This window comes from Tachyglossus aculeatus, chromosome 2, assembly GCF_015852505.1.
Source record: "Tachyglossus aculeatus isolate mTacAcu1 chromosome 2, mTacAcu1.pri, whole genome shotgun sequence".
NCBI lineage: Eukaryota > Metazoa > Chordata > Mammalia > Monotremata > Tachyglossidae > Tachyglossus > Tachyglossus aculeatus.
Window position 1 is genome coordinate 36,636,893 of NC_052067.1, and position 20,783 is coordinate 36,657,675.

Consider the following 20,783-nt stretch of genomic DNA (forward strand, 5'->3'; position numbering starts at 1 on the left):
CATATATACATATATACAGGTGCTGTGGGGAGGGGAAGGAGGCAAGGTCGGGGGGATGGAGAGGGGGAGGAGGGCGAGAGGAAGGAGGGGGCTCAGTCTGGGAAGGCATCCTGGAGGAGGGGAGCTCTCAGTAGGGCCTTGAAGGGAGGAAGAGAGCTAGCTTGGCGGATGGGCAGAGGGAGGGAATTCCGGGCCAGGGGGAGGACGTGGGCCGGGGGTCGATGGTGGGACAGGCGAGAACGAGGCACAGTGAGGAGATTAGTGGCAGAGGAGTGGAGGGTGCGGGCTGGGCTGGAGGAGGAGAGAAGGGAGGTGAGGTAGGAAGGGGCGAGGGGATGGACAGCCTTGAAGCCCAGGGTGAGGAGTTTCTGCCTGATAGCCGAGGGTGAGGAGTTTCTGCCTGATATCAGAGCCAGCTGGGGCATTCTGCTAGGTGAACAGGCCCAGGGGGAATTCTGAAAGTTACCTCAGTCTGAGGTAACTGAGGCTGATGAGGGCGGCCAAGATGGTGGTGGCCACCAAGGCAACCGCCTTCGGGGTTGTGGTGCTTTGGCATCAGCATTCTCAGCGGACGTAAGTGGTCATGCACGCAATATCAATCAATCGTACTTATTGAGTGCCGACTGTGTGCAGAGCACTGAGCTAAGCACTTGAGAGAGTACGGTATAATAATCTAAGAGACTCATTCCTTGCCCACAGGGAGGGAATCAGCATGGTCAACAGCAAGGGCCTGGGCATCACAAGGACCTGGATTCTGTTTCCAGCTCTGTCACTTGTCTGCTCTGTGACCTCGGGAAAGTCACTTAACTTCTCTGGGCCTCAGTTACCTCATCTGTAAAATGGGAATAATAATAATAATAATAATAATGATGATGGTGTTTATTAAGTGCTCACTATGTGCTAAGTGCTGGAGAGGTTACAAGGTGATCAGGTTGTCCCACGGGGGGCTCACAGTCTTCATCCTCATTTTACAGATGAGGTAACTGAGGCCCAGAGAAGTGAAGTGACTTGCCCAAAGTCACACAGCTAACAACTGGTGGAGCCGGGATTTGAACCCCTGGCCTCTGACTCCAAAACCCGGGCTTTTTCCACTGAGCCACGCTGCTTCTCCGGTAATAATAATAATAATAATAATAATAATGATATTTGTTAAGCACTTACTATGTGCAAAGCACTGTTCTAAGTGCTGGGGGGATACAAGGCGATCAAGTTGTCCCACATGGGGCTCACAATCCTAATCCCCATTTTACAGATGAGGTAACTGAGGCCCAGAGAAGTTAAGTGACTTGCCCAAAGTCACACAGCTGACAATTGGCGGAGCCGGGATTTGAACTCCTGACCTCTGACTCCAAAGCCCGGGCTCTTTCCACTGAGCCACGCTGCTTCTCTAATAAAGACTGTGAACCCCAGGTGGGACAGGGACTATGTCCAAACTTTGAGCCCACTGTTGGGTAGGGACCGTCTCTATGTGTTGCCAACTTGTACTTCCCAAGCGCTTAGTACAGTGCTCTGCACACAGTAAGTGCTCAATAAATACAATTGATTGATTGATTGATTGATTAGCTTGTATGTTCGCTCCCAAGGGCTTTGCCCGGTGCTCTACACACAGTAAGCCCTCAATAAATACGATTGATTGATTCATCTACCCTAGTGCTTAGACTGATGCTTGACATATAGTGAGTGCTTAACAAATATGATCATCAAAGCAAGCTTACAGTCCAGAGGAAAAGACCTCTGCAAGCATTCTGTGGCGTACAGCACTCCTGCCCATCTTCTTACTTGTCACATTCCATGCCCCGACGGGGCCAAGACTGGCATTCACAAGTGTGTAAGTGGTTCTGCTCAAACCACCATGCCTATAATCAATTCCATCCTACAGGTTCTTCATCCTAAAGCCTCGGGATCGAAGATCCTCTATCATGAAAACCAGCATGGCTTAGTGGAAAGAGCATGGGCTTGGAAATCTGAGGACGTGAGTTCTAATCCCGTGTCTAATCCACTTGTCTGCTGTGTGCCCTTGGGGAAGTTAAGTCACTCAACTTCTCTGTGCCCCAGTTACCTCATCTGTAAAATGGGGATTGAACTGTGAGCCTCACGTGGGACAACCTGATTACCTTGTATTTACCCCAGCACTTAAATCAGTGCTTGGCCCATAGTAAGCGCTTAACAAATACCAAAATTATTATTACTATTGTTCTCAGCAGGACACTTCATTGCTGTGTGCAGAGCACTGTACTAGGAGCTTCAGAGCAAACGATGAAAGTCGAAGACATGGTCTCTTGATATATTGTGTCTTCTATGTGGTTGAACTTGCTGGAGATGAACTGTGGAACTGAGTTTAGTGTCTCTTTTTTTTTCCTTATTCAAAAAACGATTTTAAGGACATTCAGAAGCATAAACAGATCAACGGATAAACAGCTGAACGGATTAGCTTAATAGACTTTTATCAAGTTTTTGCGTGATTGGAGAGGGAGTTAGGAAATGTGCTGTAAAGGTACAGCATTCTAGCAGATCATCAACACAGACCTACTCCTGCAGCGCTGAAAACAGAAGTGTCTTTTTTCTTATTTCTGTGGGAGAGTTTTGACTTGGCCTACTTCCTTTAAAGGTACTTATTCTGATAAATGAAACACTATTCCTTTACAATTCTGCTTTCAAAGTCCCTGATATTAATCCCCACTTTCCTTTTCTTTTGGTTTTCTTTGGTTTCTTTTGGTTTTCCTTTGGTTTTGGGGGGTTTTTTTGCGGGGGGCGGGGGGGAGGGCGCAGGTGGTTATGCCTTTTGAATAGATATTTTGGTAAAAAAAAAGTTGTTATTTCCTTCCAAGGGGGACTGGTTCTAATAGGAAGGTTGGGTAAAGCCTCTGACCATCCTAATCAGTCTCATGTTGCGTGTTAAACACGTCTTTCTTTTGAGGATTGCAAGTCAGTTTTTCAGAGTTGCACTAAAACGAACCATAGTATCCCTTCATCCCACCTCACCCCTGCCTTTCCGGATCCACCTCCTTAAAATAAAAAGACATTCTCCCCATCAAAGCAATCGGTCTTCCCTTTGGGGCAGGACAATGTGGCAATTGTTTATTCATTCATTTATATTTCTTGAGCTCCTACTGAGTGCAGAGCCTGGAGTTTGCATGCACTAGGGAGCATACACTAAGAGTAAATGACACTGCCCTACTCTTAAGAAGTTTACCTCCAGTGTGGGAGACAAGAAGACATTGCATATTTGAGAAGCAGCACTGCCCAGTATATAGAAGTGGAAAACAGGAACAGGATTCTCCTAATCCCAACTCTGCCAGTTACCTGTTGTGTGACCATGGGCAAGGCACTTGACTTCTCTGTGCCTCAGTTTCCTCATCTGTAAAATGGGGACAAAACGTTTCTTCTCCCTCCCGCTTAGACTATGAGCCCTGTGTGAAATTGGAATTGTGTCTGAAAGAATTGTATTGTACCTTGAACGAGTTGTCTACACGCGCTGCCTAGAATTCCTCAACAACAACTCTCTCCTCGACCCCCTCCAGTCTGGCTTCCGTCCCCTTCATTCCACGGAAACTGCGCTCTCAAAGGTCACCAATGACCTCCTGCTTGCCAAATCCAACGGCTCATACTCTGTCCTAATCCTCCTCGACCTCTCAGCTGCCTTTGACACTGTGGACCACCCCCTTCTCCTCAACACGTTATCTGACCTTGGCTTCACAGACTCCGTCCTCTCCTGGTTCTCCTCTTATCTCTCCGGTCGTTCTTTCTCAGTCTCTTTTGCAGGCTCCTCCTCCCCCTCCCATCCTCTTACTGTGGGGGTTCCCCAAGGTTCAGTGCTTGGTCCCCTTCTGTTCTCAATCTACACTCACTCCCTTGGTGACCTCATTCGCTCCCACGGCTTCAACTATCACCTCTACGCTGATGACACCCAGATCTACATCTCTGCCCCTGCTCTCTCCCCCTCCCTCCAGGCTCGCATCTCCTCCTGCCTTCAGGAGATCTCCATCTGGATGTCCGCCCGCCACCTAAAGCTCAACATGTCGAAGACTGAGCTCCTTGTCTTCCCTCCCAAACCTTGTCCTCTCCCTGACTTTCCCATCTCTGTTGACGGCACTACCATCCTTCCCGTCTCACAAGCCCGCAACCTTGGTGTCATCCTCGACTCCGCTCTCTCATTCACCCCTCACATCCAAGCCGTCACCAAAACCTGCCGGTCTCAGCTCCGCAACATTGCCAAGATCCGCCCTTTCCTCTCCATCCAAACCGCTACCCTGCTAATTCAAGCTCTCATCCTATCCCGTCTGGACTACTGCACTAGCCTTCTCTCTGATCTCCCATCCTCATGTCTCTCTCCACTTCAATCCATACTTCATGCTGCTGCCCGGATTATCTTTGTCCAGAAACGCTCTGGACATATCACTCCCCTCCTCAAAAACCTCCAATGGCTACCGATCAATCTGCGCATCAGGCAGAAGCTCCTCACCCTGGGCTTCAAGGCTCTCCATCACCTCGCCCCCTCCTACCTCACCTCCCTTCTCTCCTTCTACTGCCCAGCCCGCACCCTCCGCTCCTCCACCACTAATCTCCTCACTGTACCTCGCTCTCGCCTGTCCCGCCATCGACCCCCGGCCCACGTCATCCCCCGGGCCTGGAATGCCCTCCCTCTGCCCATCCGCCAAGCTCGCTCTCTTCCTCCCTTCAAGGCCCTGCTGAGAGCTCACCTCCTCCAGGAGGCCTTCCCAGATTGAGCCCCTTCTTTCCTCTCCCCCTCGTCCCCCTCTCCATCCCCCCGCCTTACCGCCTTCCCCTCCCCACAGCACCTGTATATATGTATATATGGTTGTACATATTTATTACTCTGTTTATTCATTTATTTATTTATTTTACTTGTACATTTCTATCCTACTTATTTTATTTTGTTGGTATGTTTGGTTCTGTTCTCTGTCTCCCCCTTTTAGACTGTGAGCCCACGATCGGGTAGGGACTGTCTCTATGTGATGCCAATTTGTACTTCCCAAGCGCTTAGTACAGTGCTCTGCACATAGTAAGCGCTCAATAAATACGATTGATTGATTGATTGATTGATTGATTACCCACCTTAGTGCTTGGTGCATAATAAGTGCTGAATAAATAACAAATATTACAGAAGGAAAGCATAAATTCAATTCAATAGCAAAAGGAAAGTACAGAAATTAATAAATTGAATCGATAAATCCATAGGAACGTGGGCAAGTTACTTTACTTCTCTGTGTCTCAGTTATCCCATCTGTAAAATGGGGCTTATGACTGTGAGCCCCACCTGGGACAGGGAGTGTGTCCAACCTGATTACTTTGTATCTACCCCAGTGCTTAGAACTGTGCCTGTCACAAAGTAAGCTCTTAACAAATACTATTTTTTTTTAATCAGCCATACAGCAAGGAGGGGGAATAAGTGCTGAATAAATAACAAATATTACAGAAGGAAAGCATAAATTCAATTCAATAGCAAAAGGAAAGTATAGAAATTAATAAACTGAATTGATAAATCCATAGGAACATGGGCAAGTCGTTTTACTTCTCTGTGTCTCAGTTACCCCATCTGTAAAATGGGGATTGATAATAATAATAATAATAATGTCATTTATTAAGCGCTTGTACGAAGACTGTGGGGATTATGACTGTGAGCCCCACCAGGTACAGGGACTGTGTCCAACCTCATTACTTTGTATCTACCCCAGCGCTTAGAACTGTGCCTGTCAAAAAAGTAAGCTCTTAACAAATACTATTTTTTTTAAAATCAGCAATACAGCAAGGAGGGGGAATAAGTGCTGAATAAATAACACATATTACGGAAGGAAAGCATAAATTCAATTCAATAGCCAAAGGAAAGTATAGAAATTAATAAATTGAATCGATAAATCCATAAGAACGTAAATTCGGTGGTGACTTGACCAAAAAAAGGTGGGGATTAGTTGGAGAATGCCCTCGGGAGGAAGGTAGTATTAGAAGATTCATTTAGAAGGAATAAGGAATTCCAGCTGGCACCTAGCTTGGGATAAGTGAAGAAATGTATTATAATAATAATAACAGTAATTATTACTACTAATAATAGTAATTGTGGTAAAAGTGAGTCCTTACTTTGTGCCAAGCACTGCAGTCTTGGACCATGGGAGTGACACGGTTAGCTTTGCCCCCATGGCTCTCTGAGCAGAAAGGATAGTCATGAAGGAACCATCCCACCCCTTTGATCTAGCAAGGGGCAGGCTGACAGGATATGGCCCAATCCTAGCCTGGGAGCCTGTAGGATTCCCATCATCCTTTTCCCATCCCATCTCATCCCATCCCATCCCATCCCATCCCATCCCATCCCATCCCATCATCACCAGTCTGCAGGACCAGCCAAAACAGCTCTCGTCCCCACCCCAAGGCCTGCTCTGTCCCCTGCCTTATCAGCAAGCTGCCCTCCACCCACGCTCCCTCACGTTGCCCACCCAGTGCTGCTATCAGTTTAGACTGTGAGCCCACTGTTGGGTAGGTACTGTCTCTATATGTTGCCAATTTGTACTTCCCAAGCGCTTAGTGCAGTGCTCTGCACACAGTAAACGCTCAATAAATACGATTGATGATGATGATCGGCAGAGGTGCCAAGGATGGGCAGACCAGATAAGAGCCAGGCGGGTGCCCCCACAGGCTCTTGGGGAGGTAAGAGTAGAGAAGCAGCGTGGCTCAGTGGAAAGAGCCCAGGCTTTGGAGTCAGAGGTCATGGCTTCAAATCCCAGCTCCGCCAATTGTCAGCTGTGTGACTTTGGGCAAGTCACTTCACTTCTCTGGGCCTCAGTTACCTCATCTGGAAAATGGAGATTAAGACTGTGAGCGCCCCGTGGGACAGCCTGATCACCTTGTAACCTCCCCAGTGCTTAGAACAGTGCTTTGCACATAGTAAGCGCTTAATAAATGCCATCATTATTATTATTATTATTAAGAGTAGCCTCCTGCAGGGTGCCGCCTGCCCGGACTGCAGCAGCTAAAGGTAGCACACCGGGCAGAGCAACATCAGGGCAGCGGGGGAGTGCAGCCACCGAGTCAGGAACCAGATGCGTGGATCACAGCCTCACGGGGGCAAAGGAAGAGGCAGCTTTGCCCCTCGTGTGAGCCAAATCTGGTACAGCTTCTGGCCGTATCAGCCAGGTGATAGTGAACTAAATGGCCTTGGCCATTGTTGTCATCAAGGGAGGAAGAGGAAGAAGAGGGGGAGGAGGAGAAAGAGACGGAAGAGGAGGAGGAAGAGGAAGAAAAAGAGGAGGAAGAAGAAGAGGAGAAAGAGAAACAGGGGGGTGAGAGTGAGGTGGTAACCATGCAGAAGTCACAAGTTGGTTTTAATTTTTTGGGCATGTATGCCTATTGTGTACAGAGCACTGAATTAGCTTCTTTGGAGTGTGATGATCATAATGGAGTCTTCTGTCAAATATAGAGACGGTCCCTACCCAACAATGGGCTCACAGTCTAGAAGATGGGGTAACAGATGGGGTAACTGAGACCCAGAGAAGTAAAATGACTTGCCCAAGGTCAAACAGAACCCTCCTCCTCTTTATATTAATACCTGTCTCCCCCTTTAAACTGTAAGTTTGCTGTGGTCAGGGAGCGTGTCAACCAATTCTGACAGAGGAGCCTAGGTTCCGTAGAAACCTTTATGACCTGGAACCTGCACAAAGGAACTGATTCCAATAAAAGTAAGAGACAAGTGAACATCAGAACAGGCTTGAAAGCTGAAGAGAGCCATTAAACTCAGCTTCTTCCCTCTTTTAGTCTCCAAAACACCGAGTACAAGAAGCACTCAGTGAACTCCCCCTCCTTGCTGCATTGCTGAGTTAAAAAAAAATAGTATTTGTTAAGAGCTTATTTTGTGACAGGCACAGTTCTAAGCTCTGGGGTAGATAATGATAATAATAATAATGATGGTATTTGTTAGGGGCTTACTATGTGCAAAGCACTGTTCTAAGCTCAGGGGATGTTAGAAGGTGATCAGGTTGTCCCATGGGTGGCTCACAGTTTTAATCCCCATTTTACAGATGAGGTAACTGAGGCCCAGAGAGGTTAAAAGTGACTTGCCCAAAGTCACACAGCTGACAGTTGGCAGAGCTGGGATTTGAACCCATGACCTTTAACTCCAAAGCCCGGGCTCTTTCCACTGAGCCACGCTGCTTCTCTAATGCTTCTCTTCTCTAAATGCAAAGTAATCATGTTGGACACAGTCCCTGTCCCAGATGGGGCTCACAGTCATAATCCCCATTTTACAGATTCATTCATTCATTGTCATATTTATTGAGCGCTTACTGTGTGCAGAGCACTGTACTAAGCGCTTGGGAAGTACAAGCTGGCAACATATAGAGACGGTCCCTACCCAACAACGGGCTCACAGTCTAGACGATGGGGTAACAGATGGGGTAACTGAGACCCAGAGAAGTAAAGTGACTTCCCTAGGTCAAACGTCACCCTCCTCCTCTTTATTTATATTAATACCTGTCTCCCCCTTTAAACTGTGAGCTTGCTGTGGGCAGGGAGCGTGTCAACCAATTCTGATGTATCGTACTCTCCCAAGCGCTTAGTACGGTGGTCCGCACACAGTAAGCCCTCAATAAATACCATTTATTGACTGATTGTTTGAGAATGCAATACAACAGAGTTGGTTAACGTGTTCCCTGCCCACAGTGAGCTTATAAGACATGGACTGTATTTTCTACTTTATCACACCCCTTCAAGATCCTTGCACTCAGTAAGTGCTTAATAAATACCACCGACTGATTGATTTCCCCTCCTCTGGCTCACAGTGCTATCACTGCTTACAATTATATGCTGCATTTTTTAAAAATTTTCTCATTCATTCATTCAGTCATATTTATTGAGTGCCTACTAAGTGCACGGCTCTGTGCTAAGCACTTGGGAAGGTACAATACAACAATAAACAAACACATTTCACATTCCCTGCCCGCAACGAGCTTACAGTCTAAAGGGAGGGGAGACAGACATTGATATAAATAAATAAGTTACAGATGTGTACATAAATGCTGTGGGGCCCTAGAGGGGGGAAGAGCAAAGGAAGCAAGTCAGAACGTTGTTGGGTAGGGACCGTCTCTATATGTTGCCAATTTGTACTTCCCAGGCGCTTAGTACAGTGCTCTGCACACAGTAAGCGCTCAATAAATACAACTGAATAAATATGATTGAATGAACGAATGGCACAGAAGGGAGTGGGAGAAGAGGAAAGGGGGGCTTAGCCAGGGAAGGCTTCTTGGAGGAGATGTGCCTTCAATAAGGCTCTGAAGTGGGGAAGGTCTGAAAAGGGTGGGTGGAGCGTGGAGCAATTCTGAGAAGCGAGTAGTTAGGAAAGTGGTTATATAGGTGAGGAAGAGACAATGGGAACTAATCTAAGGAAGATTAAAGAAGTTTGACTGTAAGAGAAGAGTCAGGACTCCTTCTGCAGGGTCTCAATCTGGAATCAGGTGAGAAGGCTTTCCATTCAACTACAACATTATTCTTGTTACGGTGGCTCCCTTCAGGTTTTCTTTTTTGCCATTAGATTGAAAGCTCATTGAGAGGAGGAAATGTGTGTTTAGCTCCGAGGAGCTGAACAGGGGGCTTTGCCATCAGTAGGTCATTCATTCATTCATTCATTCAATCGTATTTATTGAGCACTTACTGTGTACTAAGAGCTTGGGAATTACAAGTTGGCAACATATAGAGACGGTCCCTACCCAACAGCGGGCTCCCAGTCTAGCAGGGGGAGACAGACAACAAAACAAAACATGTAGACGGGGGTCAAAATCGTCAGAACAAATAGAATTAAAGCTAATTAAAGCTAATAAAGGTCCTCAGTAAATCGACTGATCTCCGTGATCCTGGAAGACAAAGCATTTTCAGTTTGAGAATAAAGCTTTTCTCCTTCCTTTATTTTGTTGTTATGAAAGAGAATCCTGGTATAGACGTGGATCACTGACGATTGATCGTTACATCATTGCAACATGTTTAGAGGCAACGCCGAGCCTCCACAGCCAACAGTAGAAGCTGTTGGATAAGTCACGGGCCTGGGAATCAGAAGGACCTGGGGTCTAATCCTGATTCTTCCACTTGTCTGCTATGTGACCTTAGGCAAGTCACTTAACGTCTCTGTGCCTAAGTTACTTCATCTGTAAAATAGGGATTAAGACCTTAGGCAACTCACTTAACTTCTCTGTGCCTAAATTACTTCATCTATAAAATAGGGATTAAGACTGTGTGCCCCATGTGAGACAGGGAATACGACCAATCTGATTACCTGGTAACTACCCCAGCTCTTAGAATAATGACTGCACATAGTAAGCACTTAACAAATATCCTCCCCCCGACAAAAAAATGAAGAGAATAGAATTAAGTCATTGGCTAGAATTATCAGGTAAATTGATTCAAACTTCCATTGATCTTAAAGTATAGAATTCAATCAGCAGTTTATATCTTACCGGAGTCAGAAAAGCAGACATTCGCTTTTACTTACCTCTTTATCCATAAGGGTGGCAAATAGATTATGGACCCTACTAAAGCTCCTTTGTTGTTTCTTTGCTTTTTGACTAGAAATTCCCCTGTTCCTTTTTTGCCCGTTATACGCTATGTTTGTTTTTCAAAATCAAATTTTAAACCCCCAAGCCCCTGCTGAATGTGAATCGCATCTCAGAGATTTTCTCTTTGGGGAATTAGGTAACCGTATTTTTCTCCCGTTGATCAAGAAAAATCACACTTCTTGCCATAGATTCATATATTGGTTTACATGTATTTGCACATCAGTATCAAAATGAATTCTTGGAAATTTTATTCAAGTCCAAATCCAGGCCTCGGGAGTGCGTTTGGGAGGGAAAATGATCAAGGCGGGTGGGCAGGGTGCTAGCTGTCCCCAAGGAGATGGGAAAGTTGGATTCTAGGGAGGGTGGCTATTCCTCCCAAATATCCTTGGGTATCTCTGTCAGAGGCAGAGAGTTGTCTAAGTGAGTGCGGTATTTCTTACGATCCAATCTGAGATAGCGTTTCCAGCCACTTCCCTTCGGTAGAAAGAGGCCTCCTCGTAAGGGAAGACACATTGGGAGGGGATTAGTGCATCTTGCATCTTGCCTCAGTAACCTCATCTGTAAATTGGGGCTCAATACTGTGAGCCCCAAGTGGGACAGGGACTGTGTGCAACCCAATTTGCTTCTTTCCACCCCAGCACTTGTACAGTGCCTGACACATAGTAAGCACTTAACAAATACTATCATTATTATTATTATTGCCAGAAGTCACGCAGCAGGCTAGTAACAAAGCTGGGATTTGCACCTCTGCGACGATTTAAGTGTCTATTTTTTGGAATGTTTGTGCACTGAGGGGAAAAAGGAGGGTGAGAAGGAAGAAGAGGAGCAGGTGGGGGAGGAGATAGAGACGTACGTACTCTCAATCTTTTTGAATGCTAGAGAACCTTTATTACTTGAAGGTGAGATTTGTTCTTTTCTATATGTTCTCTCTCCTAGACGCAGTTGATAATGCCAGGACCTCAAGTCCAGATGACTTCCAACACTTCCACTGAACAATATACCACCCCAACCTTAGACTACACTTACAGCTTTGAACCTGAAAGCTCTCTGTGTAACATTGAAGAGGTCTTTGGCTTTGTCAGCATCAACATCTCTGTCCTTTATTGCCTGGTGTTCTTCCTCAGCCTGATAGGAAATAGCCTGGTTCTGTGGGTCCTCGTAAGATATGAAAATCTAGAGTCCATCACCAACACCTTCATTTTCAACCTCTGTCTCTCCGACCTGGTCTTCTCGTGCCTGCTCCCTTTCTGGATCGCAGCCCATCATTTGGGGTGGATCTTCGGGGACGTCCTCTGCAAGCTCCTCAACTTGCTTTTCTCCCTCAGCCTCTACAGCAGCATCATCTTCCTGACGGTGATGACCATCCACCGCTATCTGTCCGTGGTGAATCCCCTGTCCACCCTGCGGACTCACACCCTCACATACCGAGTCCTGGTGAGCTTGGCCATCTGGGTCACCAGTCTGGCGGCTGCCATCCCGGACGCCATTTTCCACAAGGTGATGACGGATTCCGAAAAGGCCGTTAACCCAGAGTTCTGCGATTACTTTGAGCCCAAGTGGTTGTTGGTGTCCGTGTGTCAGCACAATGTCTTCTTCCTGTTCTCCATGGCGATCATCCTGTTCTGCTACATCGAGATCCTGAGGACCCTGTTCCGGTCCAGGTCCCGGCGGCGACATCGGACCGTGAGGCTCATCTTCGCCATCGTGATAGCCTACTTTTTGAGCTGGGCGCCGTACAATGTGCTCGTGTTTCTGGAGACCCTGGTAAAATTCTACATCATTCCCAGCTGCAGGGTTTACAAACAACTGCAGTACGCCCTGCACATCAGCCGGGAGATTGCCTTCTCCCACTGCTGTTTCAATCCGGTGCTCTATGTCTTTGTGGGGATCAAGTTCCGGAGGCACCTCAAGTCCCTGTGCTACCGGTTTGGGCCCTGCAGCCATAGCCCCGCCGGTGCCAGCACTCGCTCCACCTCCCAAGGTGTCTTCCCTTACGAGGAGGCCTCTTTCTACTGAAGGGAAAGGTGCTCACCCTGCTCCCTGGGAAATGAAGTGGCTGAAGACACTATCCCATATTGGATCATAAGAAATGCCACGCTCGCTCAGACAACTCTCTGCCTCTGATGGAGGTACCCAGAGATGTTTGGAAGGATTGGCCACCCTCCCTAGAATCCAACTTTCCCATCTCCATCAATGACACCGGCATTCTCCCATTCTCGGAAGCCCGGAACTTTGACCTCGGCCTGGATGCCTTACACTCCTTCATTCTCACAGTCAGTCTACTTCCAAATCCTCCTGGTCCTTTGATCTGCCCCTCCCTCTCCACCCGAGAAGCTACGGACTTTCTACAAACTCTGGTCATATCGCAGCGAAGCTATTATTATCAGCTTCCTCTCTGGTCTCCCTATCTCCAGCCTCTCCTCTCCCTAACCTGTATGTACACTCCGCTGCAAAAATCATCTTCATTTTCAGCCCACATCTCTCTGTCCCTACAAACCCCTCACTGCCTCTCCTGTTCCTCTGCATCAAGGAAAAACTCCTCACAGTTGGCTTCAAAGATCTCTACCAATCACCCCAACTTACCCTCTGCTCTCTTTATCCTCTTTCTCGGATTGGCTTTGTTCCTCTCAAGTTAACCATCTAGCCGTACCTCGTTCTCAACTTTTCCACCTCTATCCCTTCAGTCATACTCTCCCCCCAAGCCGGAAACTTTCTCCCTCCCCAAATCCAATAAACCACAACCCAAGTTTTCGATTACTTGCCAGCGCCCCACGTCACATAAACCCAACGACCACCTTTAATACTCATCTACTTATACTCATCCTTATGATCTATGTATATTTGTTAATTCGGTTGTACATTGAATTATTTATTTTGATTACTTTGCTTGTTAACCTTTTCATGTCTATCTCCCTTCATTAGAGTGAAACCTCCTTCCGGGATGCGAATTTATCACTTGCTTGTTTTATACTTCCCACGTTCTTTAGTACATTGCACTGCACACTGTAAACACGTAATAAATACTGTGTCCAACCTTCATTCATTCATTCATTCATTCATTAGAGAAGCAGCGTGGAAAGAGCACGGGCTTTGGAGTCAGAGGTCATGGGTTCAAATCCCGGCTCTGCCAACTGTCAGCTGTGTGACCTTTGGGCAAGTCACTTCACTTCTCTGGGCCTCAGTGACCTCATCTGGAAAATGGGGATTAAGACTGTGAGCCCCCCGTGGGACAAACTGCAGCAGCATGGCTCAGTGGAAAGAACCTGGGCTTTGGAGCCAGAGGTCATGGGTTCAAATCCCAGCTCTTCCAACTATCAGTTGTGTGACTTTGGGCAAGTCATTTAACTTCTCTGTGCCTCAGTTACCTCATTGGTAAATTGGGGATTAAAACTGTGAGCCCCATGTGGGACAACCTGATTACTTTGTAACCTCCCCAGCACTTAGAACAGTGCACATAGTAATCACTTATTAAATGTTATCATCATTATTATTAATATCACCTTGTAACCTCCCCAGCGCTTAGAGCAGTGCTTTGCACACAGTAAGCACTTAATAAATGCCATTATTATTATTATTATTCATTCATTCAATCATATTTATTGAGCGCTTACTACGTGCAGAGCACTGTACTAAGTGCTTGGAAAGTACAATTTGGCAACAGAGACAACGGGCTTACAGTCTAGAAGGGGAAGACAGACAACAAAACAAAACAAGTAGACAGGCGTCAATGCCATCAAAATAAATAAACAGAATTATAGATATATAATATGATTAATAAAATAAATAGAATATCCACGCCAGCGCTTAGTACGGTGCCTGACACACAGAAAGTGCTTAACAAATACCATTAGTATTATTAGAACAAGAGAAATGGGGCATTGGGGCTGGAGGAGCAGATGTTTAGGCTCCTCACAGCTCAGTGTCAAACGGTAAGGGCCGTGGCCACAGCCATAGCTATGGTCATGGCCAATCAATCAATCAATTGTATTTATTGAGCGCTTACTGTGTGCAGAGCACTGTCCTAAGCGCTTGGGAAGTACAAGTTGGCAACATATAGAGACAGTCCCTACCCAACAGTGGGCTCACGGTCTAAAAGCCTGTGACCACAGTTTCTACAATGTTCTGAAAGTCAAGAATGTCTCCTTTCCTCACCCTCACGGCTGGAGGAAGGAGGGCCGAGGGAAATCCCGGTGGGGTGGGGAGGGAGTTGGAGGAGTCTCTCTCCTATACAACATGTTCTGGTGGTCCATTATAGAGCCAGGCGGTGGGCTCTCACTGCCCCTATTTCCTTTCCCTCTTAGCTGGGATGGGTCCAGTCCTCTGCCGTACAGTGCGGTGCAGAGCTGGGCCGAACACGTATTTTGCAGAAGAGGCCATGAAGCCAGTTGGGCTTCCTAACAGCTCCATCAGCAATCAATCAATCAATCAATCGTATTTATTGAGCGCTTACTGTGTGCAGAGCACTGGACTAAGTGCTTGGGAAGTACAAGATGGCAACACATAGAGACAGTCCCGACACAACAGTGGGCTCACAGTCTAAAAGGGGGAGACAGAGAACAAAACCAAACATACTAACAAAGTAAAATAAGTAGAATAGATATGTACAAGTAAAATAAATAAATAAATAGAGTAATAAATATGTACAGACATATATACAGGTGCTGTGGGGAAGGGAAGGAGGTAAGGTTGGGGGTATGGAGAGGGGAACGAGGGGGAGAGGAAGGAAGGGGCTCAGTGTGGGAAGGCCTCCTGGAGGAGGTGAGCTCTCAGTAGGGCCTTGAAGGGAGGAAGAGAGTTGAGTTTTGGAAGGTTGGGAGCGGGTTCGTAGTCTTTGAAACGAAGGAGGCGAAGAGAAAAGTGGATGGGGAAGGAGTGGGGCATACAGGAAATGAAGCAAAGTTTAAATTCCACTTCTTCTAGCAGTGACTAACTTTTAAGTTCATATACTGGTCACCGTTCAGGGACACGTCAGACTGTGTTGAATCAGGTAATCCTCCTTTCCCAGTACTTCTCACCCACCCTCCCACATCCTTTGCAATAAAATGACTTCAAGGAATTGTTATTTGAATTCACAGAAGAAATATATATCCGATCCCTTCTCTGGTGCTGTTCTCGATAAGAAGCCTAGTGGGGCTGTGGAGGGGAGAAAGAAGGAAAGAGCCTCAGAAGAAAATCCTCCTGGACCACCCGAAAAAGGTCCCCAGACCCAAGCCAAGCCCAGGACTCCTTGTTCTACTGGATGATTTGATCTTGATGATTTGTTTGTTTGCTCCCATCTGTACTGGTGTTTCCCCTTCCTGCTCTGGACTCCAGGAATAATTCTCCTCTGCTTTAGAAGCAGCATGGCCTAATGGATAGAGCACGCGCCCGCGAGTCAGAAGGTCATGGGTCCTCATCTCGGTTCCGCCGCTTGTCTGCTGTGTGACCTTGGGCAAATCACTTCACTTCTCTGTGCCTCAGTTATCTCCTCAGTGAAATGGGGATCGAGACTGTGAGTCCCATGTGGGGTGGGTACTCCGTCCAGCCCGATTTACTTGTATCCAACCCGGCCCTTAGTACAGTGCCTGGCAAGTAGCAAACACTTAACAAATACCATTATTGTTGTTATTATTATTATTATTATGTGCTTGGAACCGCTCTCCATTCCCATCCATTCATTCATTCAATCGTATTTTTTGAGCGCTTACTGTGTGCAGAGCACTGTACTAAGCGCTTGGGAAGTACAAGTTAGCAATATATAGAGACGGTCCCTACCCAACAGCGGACTCACAGTCTAGAAGGGGGAGACAGAGAACAAAACAAAACATATCAACAAAATAGAATAAATATGTACAAATAATGTATTTCCCTCTCACTTCCAACCTCTTCTTCAGAGGCAACTGTGCAGATGAATGTCCCCTCATTAGTCAGCAGAATGGTTCCCAACCCTTGTCTTTGAGGGTCGGCGCTTCCTAGAGTTTTGGTACTCAAGAGACCATAAGCACAGTAATAATACTTCCTGACATTTTGTTTCGATTCTTATCTAGTAGTACTAATAAACATGCAATAAAGAGGCACAGATGAGTGAAAAAAACATAATTATCCCTGCATATCGTGGTAAACTGACAAGGCAAAATAGAGTGCTACCTCATAAGACCAAATAACTTCTACATTCTTTTGTGAGACTAATAATTGCGCACTTCATGGTTTGCTCCTGACCAATTTATTCCTCTCTTTGGGAGCTGAGAGGGTGAAGACTCCTGAGGAAGTCCAGGGCCTGGAAAGGGAGCTGTGGCGGGGAAGGTTTCAATGAGTTTAGTCTAGGATTATGTCCAAGAGGGTTTCTTTCCAAAGCTAAACTGACTGGCGGGCTTGAGTCTCATTGCTGGAATGTGCATTTCGTTCATTCATTCATTAATTCAATCGTATTTATTGAGCACTTACTGCGTGCAGAGCACTGTACTAAGCACTTGGGAAATGCAAGTCGGCAACATATAGAGACGGTCCTTATCCAACAGCGGGCTCCCAGTCTAGAAGGGGAAGACAGATAACAAAACAAAACATATTAACAAAATAAATAGAATAGTAAATATGTACAAGTAAAATAGAGTAATAAATATGTACAAACATATTCGTTGTCAACTGAAGACTCTTATTCTCCTGTTTTCATACTATTTTTTCTATTTTCACCAGGTTTTTTCTCGAAAGGATCAAGGGACTGGAACAATTACATTTCAAATGTTCAGAGGACTTCTAAACAATTAGTTCCCAAACATCCTGCACAAGCTGTGCGCAGAGCACTGTACTAAGCACTTGGGAAGGACAAGTTGGCAACATATAGAGACGGTCCCTACCCAACAGTGGGCTCACAGTCTAGAATGGCATGTTTTCTAAGTCTCTGGAGGCTGCTGAATGTTGTTGGGAGGAGCAAGGAGGTGTGGGCAGTGCGGGGCCGACCAATTTCCAAGCCAATCTGCCTATACCGGCTGACTTGTTCTAGCCACCTTACCCCCGCTGGCTTGTGCCCCTTATCCTGAAAGCAGGGGAGGGGGTCTCTGCTAATGGGGACGTCCTAAACAGCCCCGACTCCAACACACTCCGCACTCACAAAAGTAACGGTGATGTGGGGATGAGTTACCGTGCTTTGCGTCTCCCTCACGGCACTGAAGGCCGCCGTGAACGGGAGAGGCTGTGACTGCAACTAGGAAGTTACTGGGGACGCAGATCCCATTCCTCCCATATTCATTCATTCATTCAACCGTATTTATTGAGCGCTTACTGTGCGCAGAGCACGGTACTAAGCGCTTGGGAAGTCCAAGTTGGCAACATCTAGAGACGGTCCCTACCCAACAGCGGGCTCACGGTCGAGAAGGGGGAGACAGAGAACAAAACATAGTAATAAAATAAAATAAATAGAATAAATATGTACTGCCCAGCTGGGCCACGGCTCTCTGGCGGGGAAGACTGCCCATGGGAGCTCCAGCAAAAATCGCTCTTCTTCCCGATGCTCGAGCCCTCGTCCCTTCCAGCCACTTCGACTGCTTTTAGCCCTGAAGAGTCAGTGCCCTGGAGGGAGAGAGCTGATGGTGGTAATGACTTGAACCCTTTCCACCCCACCAAGAGGTATCGTGACTGGGCCTTTGATGGGGGTGGGAAGTGGCTGGCAGTGCCATCCTTGGCCTGCCTGGGATGCCCACACTCTAGAGAAACAGCATGGCATAGTGGACGAAACACAGGCCGAGAGTCAGAAGGTTATGGGTTCTAATGCCGCCTCCACCGTCTGTCTGCTGCGTGATCTTGGGCAAGTCATTTAACTTCTCTGTGTCTCAGTTACCTCATCTGGAAAATAGGGATTAAGACTGTGATCCCCCTATGGGACAAGGACTGTGTCCAACCCGATTTGCTTGTAACAATAATAATAATAATAATAATAATAATAATAATGACATTTATTAAGCACTTACTATGTGCAAAGCACTGTTCTAAGCACTAGGGAGGTTACAAGGTGATCAGGTTGTCCCACAGGAGGCTCACAGTCTTAATCCCCATTTTACATATGAGGTAACTGAGGCACAGAGAAGTTAAGTGACTTGCTCAAAGTCACACAGCTGGCAGGTGCCGGAGCCGGGATTTGAACCCATGACCTCTGACTCCAAAGCCCGGGCTCTTTCCACTGAGCCACGCTGCTTCACGCTGTATCCACCCCAGCGCTTAGTACAGTGCCTGGCACATAGTAAATGCCTAACAGATACCATAATTGTTACTATTATTATTGAATTGGGTGCTGATGGGTGTCAGTGCGACCTGTGACAGTGCAAAGACCACGATCCCCTGTTCCATCCAATCTGTTTTCATCCACTATCCCTTCCGCTCCCAGGAAGAGAACTGGACACGAGATAATAGACAAATTAATATTTTATTTGTGTTTTGGGAGTGGTACAGAACCAGAAGCGTCACTAGATCATAGCTTCTTCAATCAATCAATCAATCAATCAATGGCATTTATTGAGCACTTACTGTGTGCAGAGCACTGTAGTAAGTGCTTTTGAGCATACAACTGAGATGGTAGACACATTTCCTTCCCACAAGGAGGTTATTTATTTTATTTGTACATATTTATTCTATTGATTTTATTTTGTTACTATGTTTTGTTTTGTTCTCTGCCTCCCCCTTCTAGACTGTGAGCCCACTGTTGGGTAGGGACCGTCTCTATATGTTGCCAACTTGTCCTTCCCAAGCGCTTAGTACAGTGCTCTGCGCACAGTAAGCGCTCAATAAATACGATTGAATGAATGAAAGGAGGTTACAAGACAGGCACTGCACCTTCTATTTTTACAGCATCCCTCCAAGCTCCTTGTGCATTGCTCTGCACACAATAGGTGTGATGATGATGATGATGAAACAGTGTGTCTTAGTGGATAGAGCACAGGCCTGGGACTCAGAAGGACCTGAGTTCTAATCCTGGCACTGCCACATGTCTGCTCTGTACCCCTGGGCAAATCACTTAACCTCTCTGTGCTTCAGTTACCTCATCTGCAGAATGGGGATTAAGAGTCTGAGCCCCACTTGGGACAGGGACTGTGTCCAGCCTGATTAACTTGTATCTACCCCAGAACTTAGAACGGTGCTTGGTACATAGTAAGTGCTTAACAAATACGATTATTATTATTATTATTACTATCATTATTATTATCGTGATGATGAAGAGGACGATGACAACACTTAGTTAAGTGAGTGCGATCTGGAAAAGCACTGCTGGCTGAGATTGGTCAAAATACTGGTGCTTAGAGAATGGTGTGCATTTATTTTTTCAATTCCTTGGGCCAAAATGAGATTGGAATAAAGGAACTAGCAATCCAACTGCAGTATCCACTAATTTCATTATTGATAAACATACCTCTTTGGTGGGTGTTTTCATAATTTCCCACTTCAGACTCTATCCTACATACCTGCTGCCTCTTTGGTGATTTTCTGCTCAAATCATTAACTGAAGGAGTAGAACAGAAACTTGGGGTGTGGACTGTAATTGCAGTGATGCCACTTAGACCCTGGGCCAGTCTCTTTGGGCCTTGGTTTGCTCATAAACAGGCTCGCCAAACCATTTGTCAACTAGGCCTCTGGGTGTCACCATTCATTCATTCATTCAATCGTATTTATTGAGCACTTACCGTGTGCAGAGCACTGTACTAAGCGCTTGGAAAGTACAGTTTCAAGTCCCTTATTTCTGACTCATAAGAGAAGACCAAATCTTTTCACAGTTCCTACTCTATTACTTTCCTTCATTTCCTCCGTCTGCCTGATCCTAAGCAGACTTCACCCTTGCTGAAAGCACAGAAGCAGCCTGGCTTCATGGAAAGAACATGAGTTCTTGTCCCGGCTCTGCCACTTGTCAGCTGTGCGACCTTGGGCAAGTCACTTAACTTCTCTGGGCCTCAGTTACCTCATCTATAAAATGGGGATTAAAAGCGTGAGTCCCACGTGGGACAACCTGATTACCCTGTATCTCCCCCAGCGCTTAGAACAGTGCTTGGCACATAGCAAGCGCTTAACAAATACCATCATTGTTATTGTTATTGTTACCTGACCTCGCTTCTCTCCATCTGCAACCCAGCCCACAAACTTCACTCCTCTAGTGATAACCGTCTTACTGTGCCTCAATCTCGCCTGTCTCGCCTCCGACCCCTAGCCCACATCCTGCCTCTGACCTAGAATGCCCTCCCTCCTCTAATCCAACAGACAACTCTCCCCCATTTC

The 20,783-nt window shown here is 46.4% G+C and overlaps 1 protein-coding gene across 1 annotated transcript; it reads left to right on the forward strand.

Moving 5' to 3' along the window:
- The first annotated feature begins 505 nt into the window (after positions 1-505).
- XCR1 (X-C motif chemokine receptor 1) lies at positions 506-13,376 on the forward strand. Its single transcript, XM_038761485.1, has 5 exons — positions 506-573; positions 1,759-1,828; positions 7,622-7,688; positions 9,415-9,458; positions 11,487-13,376. The coding sequence occupies exons 1-5, from the start codon at positions 506-508 to the stop codon at positions 12,564-12,566; spliced, it is 1,329 nt and encodes a 442-aa protein (XP_038617413.1). The 3' UTR covers positions 12,567-13,376.
- Positions 13,377-20,783: the final 7,407 nt, after the last annotated feature.

Coding starts and splice junctions, on each gene's coding strand:
- XCR1 (XM_038761485.1), top strand. CDS start 506: ATGGTGGTGGCCACCAAGGCAACCGCCTTCGGGGTTGTGGTGCTTTGG. Junction 1,829..7,621: donor AGACTGGCATTCACAAGTGT/GTAAGTGGTTCT, acceptor CAATTCTGACAG/AGGAGCCTAGGTTCCGTAGA. Junction 9,459..11,486: donor GGGTCTCAATCTGGAATCAG/GTGAGAAGGCTT, acceptor TCTCTCTCCTAG/ACGCAGTTGATAATGCCAGG.